This window comes from Nicotiana tomentosiformis, chromosome 2 (assembly GCF_000390325.3).
Source record: "Nicotiana tomentosiformis chromosome 2, ASM39032v3, whole genome shotgun sequence".
Classification (NCBI taxonomy): Eukaryota; Viridiplantae; Streptophyta; class Magnoliopsida; order Solanales; family Solanaceae; genus Nicotiana; species Nicotiana tomentosiformis.
The window spans coordinates 162,617,246-162,621,647 of NC_090813.1; the positions used below are offsets into that span (position 1 = coordinate 162,617,246).

The 4,402-nt window shown below is 35.6% G+C and overlaps 1 protein-coding gene across 1 annotated transcript; it reads left to right on the top strand.

Annotated features, from left to right (window-relative positions):
* The first annotated feature begins 228 nt into the window (after window positions 1-228).
* LOC104113142 (protein kinase PINOID) lies at window positions 229-2,653 on the top strand. Its single transcript, XM_009623243.4, has 2 exons — window positions 229-1,176; window positions 1,719-2,653. The coding sequence occupies exons 1-2, from the start codon at window positions 596-598 to the stop codon at window positions 2,464-2,466; spliced, it is 1,329 nt and encodes a 442-aa protein (XP_009621538.1). The 5' UTR covers window positions 229-595; the 3' UTR covers window positions 2,467-2,653.
* Window positions 2,654-4,402: the final 1,749 nt, after the last annotated feature.

A 4,402-nucleotide genomic window follows, 5' to 3' on the forward strand; every position in this document is an offset into this window, starting at 1 on the left:
ACCTTTGCACACGTGCCAAGACAATTACGTCATTCAAACCTCATCGCACGTGCCATGCAGTAACTCACGTGTCCACCCCCATAGTCAAAAAAGTTAATTTACCCCACCCTCGACCCTTGTAAAAAAGTAAAAACTCGCCCGTTGTCCGTACTGTTGCAGCGTAAATAGTCACAACCACCATCCCCCTTCTCTACAAAACCTCCCTACAGCCATAAAAACCATAGCACAAAGTACAGAAAAAACAAATCAGAGCTATAACCATAGCTATTTTTCTTCTCACTTTCTCTCTGTGTACGGAATTTTTTGTTTAATAAGGTTCTCTCTCAATTTTTTTCTTTATATAGTTGTATTAGGATCTATCTTTCTTCAACGTGAAATATTTGACTTGTTTCAATTTTCACCTCTAGTAACAACAACAAACAAGTCTTTGATTCCTCTTATCTTTTCTTCTTTTTTTTCCGCTGTTCATTTCACAAAAATCCACACATTTTTCAGCATCTGATTCTCAAAGCCTATTACCGAAAGTTCCAATAGATTGGTTTTTCTCCATTTTGTTGAAAATCAACAACTATGTTTCCCTGTTTCTAAAATTCTTATGTACGATATGTCTGATACATTTGGTTACGCAAACGAGTCGAATAATAATTTTTCTTTCGTGGGGTCGAATTTTAGTAAAATTTCGATGAGTACGAGCAGTGATCATAGCCACAGCACAAGTTTTAGTCGGTTATCCTTCGAGCTTCCGCCGAGCTCGCCGGAGCAGAATCCGACGTTGAAGCCTCACCGGTCGTCGGATTCTTGTTTTCAGGCGATACGTTCAGTCGGAAAGGGGTTGTGTTTTAGGGATTTTAGTCTCGTCCGGCAGATCGGCAGCGGAGATATCGGCAGAGTGTACCTCTGCCGCCTCCGTAACGCTGCGGATGAGGCGGCGAAGGAGCGGCTCTACGCCATGAAGGTTGTGGATAATGAGGTTTTGGCTTTGAAGAAGAAGGTTCAAAGAGCTGAAACTGAGAGGAAAATTATTAAAATGTTGGACCATCCTTTTTTGCCTACGCTTTATGCTGAGTTTGAAGCTTCTCATTTTTCGTGTGTTGTTATGGAGTACTGTTCTGGTGGTGATTTGCATTCCCTTAGACATAAACAACCCCATAAACGCTTCTCTCTCAACACTTCTAGGTACTTCTTACTCTCTCTCTAACTTTTATATGTATATTTGTTTTTATATACATTGGGCTATTTGTTTCATTTTACTGGATGGCTAAATCGAGAACTGAATATATACATGCCCATTAGATTGTTGTTTTCTCCACAACTTGATACTCTGTTTTTTTGCCTTGTTTCTTTACGTCAAAAAGCACTTTTCTACTTGGTGATGATTTCTTTATCCAAATCTTGTTCTGTTTGTTTCATTCTGCATTTGAGAGACCACATAAAAATATTTTCACACATTCTTTTATTTTTCGGAAAATTAGCCGCAAATTTCCATTAATGAGAAATTTCCCGTTTAGGGTTTTTCTTGTTTGGTCATTTCTCAACTCTCCAACGGGAACTTACTAAATCAGGGTCTTTTCCCTTATCTTATCAAATAAGCAATCAGTGACTTATTTCTCTGTATTCTAAAAATGTGTTTTCTGACTTTTTTCCCAAGTTGAAATTTCAGTTAACTTTCCTATAAAATGGGGATTAATTTTTATTTTATTATCTTTCTTTTTCGCTAGGTTTTACGCAGCCGAGGTTTTGGTAGCACTCGAGTATCTCCATATGTTAGGGATAATTTACAGGGATTTGAAGCCAGAAAATGTGTTGGTTAGATCGGACGGTCACATTATGCTCACGGACTTCGATTTATCCCTTTGCTCAGACTCAATCGCAGCCGTTGAATCACCTGACTTTGCATACGAGTCGTCAACTTCACCTCCGCCATTTTTCTGCATATCCAACCGGCTGTTCCGGTCAAAAAAGGTACAATCGTTCTCAACCAACCGGTTGTTTGTGGCTGAACCGGTCACTGCCCGGTCATGTTCGTTTGTTGGGACCCACGAGTATGTGGCACCTGAGGTGGCATCCGGTAGGTCTCATGGAAATGCCGTGGACTGGTGGGCCCTGGGTATCTTCATTTACGAAATGATCTACGGGAGGACGCCATTTGCTGGTACATCCAACGAAGCTACGCTGCGGAGCATTGTGAAGAAACCATTGACTTTCCCAACCAACGCGCCTGCTACAACGAGTGAAGCTCACGCGCGGGACTTGATATCTGGGCTGTTGAACAAAGATCCGAATAGGAGACTCGGGTCGAAGCGTGGGGCGGCCGACGTCAAGATCCACCCGTTTTTCAAGGGTTTGAATTTTGCGCTTATACGATCAGTGACGCCACCGTCAGCACCGGGAACTAGGACAGAGAAGACGATGTCGTCACATCATAGCAGTGTCAAGAAACAAACGGCGCCGTTTGAGTACTTCTGATGACCAACAGATATATTGTATTGTTGGTTCAACGTGGCCAAATATTTTTCCCCTCAGATATTTTGGTCGCCGTAGGAGTAGTAGTAGTAGGGTTCACAGAATGTGACTATTTAGTATTATTGAAAAAGAAGAAGGAAATGTATATATAAAGTGACTTCCATGCGGCAATGATACAAGGTTTCTTTTACATTATTGGGTCAGAAACTTTTTACTAGTTTCAGTAGGTTTCTTGTTAATATTGCATATGCTTATACGATCTTTTGACATGCCATTTGAATTTCAATATAGTCTAAATATTGTTAATCAAGAAGTAGGTTAACCTTTTTTTTTTTTTTTTTAGCAAATATACTATTAGGTTGATTGCCTAGTAGCTAACAAGAAGTAATTTTAACTTAATCGAAGGTTTAGACCTTTTTCTTTAAAGTTGAGAGCACTAAATAGAGACACAGAATAAAAGAACATGTTTTAAAATTTTTTGAAAGAGTAATTAAGCAGAAGACAAAACCTTACTAGCCGCTGGTATAAGATGTCTGTCTTTTCTGTTATGCTCAAAAGTCAAATTGAGTGAATTTTGAAAACTATATTTTATAAATATAATTGAAATACTTCAATAAAGTCATTTGTTTTATCACTGAAAAATGTTAACATGCCGCATAGATATTGTTATAACGTTGTTTCAAAATTCTTAACACATTTTGTATGTTAAGATCCAACTATATTGAAAAGAATTTATCAATTGCCACATTTTGAAAATATATATTTTATTTTATTATGTTTTCCTTAAAAATATAGCCTGCTTTATAAATTAATTGAGTCAACTTTAAAAAGTGAAAAAGCAGTAGAGCTTTTGATATGAAGATATTGGTACACATCATGTCTTACGTAGTAATGCCTTTTCCAAACAGAAATAGGTCCCACTAAAACCTCACTTAGACAGCATGAATATGCCCCCTTATGGGCATAATTTTTTATTAATCACATCCTCTTAATTTACTATGATTTGATAATAAATCAAGATGTCAATGTATATTACGAAAGATATTTTTACCTATGTAACTAAGGGGTCGTTTGGTACGAGGTATTAGAAAAAATAATGCAAGTATTAGCTCTGTGCATTACTAATACCTTGTTTGGTATATTTTTTAACATGTGTATAACTAATGCTTGTATTAGTTATACATCATACTTGGTATTATCCTATGTATAAGTAAATAAGTAATGCATAGAAAATTATGACATTAGTAATACCAAGGTTATTAATGCATGCATTAGTATGGTTAAAGATAAAATTGTCCTTAAAATCCCTTAAAATTAGAGAATATGGAGGGCATTTTTGTAAACAACTATTTTTCTTAAAAATTATGCGATGCATTATAATTTTTAATACACCACACCAAACAATAGATAAGAAATAATATCTGCATAACTAATGTTTGCATTACTAACTCATGCATTACGAATCCATGCATTACTAATTTACCTTATTCTGCATTATTCTTATACACCTTACCAAATGACCCCAAAAGATGAAGTTTAAGTGGGCGTTTGAATATAAGAATTGTAAAATTCCAAAAATATGGAAAAGAGAAAAATTCAAGTGAATATGGTATTTGAAAATTGTTGCGTTAAGACATGAATATAGTTTTGGGTTGTTTTTAAATTTTTGTGAGTGATCTGAGTGAAAATTTTGAAAAACAGCTTTTTGGAGTTTTTCAAATTTTTGAAAAATTTCAAAATTTATTTTCAAGTGAAAATTGAAAATTTTATGGCCAAACACTGATTTCGAAAAAAAGTAAAAAAAAAATCGAAAAAAGTGAAAAAATCTCCATGGATAAACGGGCTCTAAACAATAAAAGTTTTTGTATTTATACATTTAACTGATTAGGCATCTAGATAATATTTGAATTGAAGTTTAAAACAGTTTATTTTTAAGCTC

What these genes read in the sequence shown, in the direction of transcription:
- LOC104113142 (XM_009623243.4), top strand. Translation starts at nt 596, where the DNA reads ATGTACGATATGTCTGATACATTTGGTTACGCAAACGAGTCGAATAAT. An exon ending in TTCTCTCTCAACACTTCTAG is followed by an intron (nt 1,177 to 1,718) that starts GTACTTCTTACT and finishes CTTTTTCGCTAG; the next exon opens with GTTTTACGCAGCCGAGGTTT.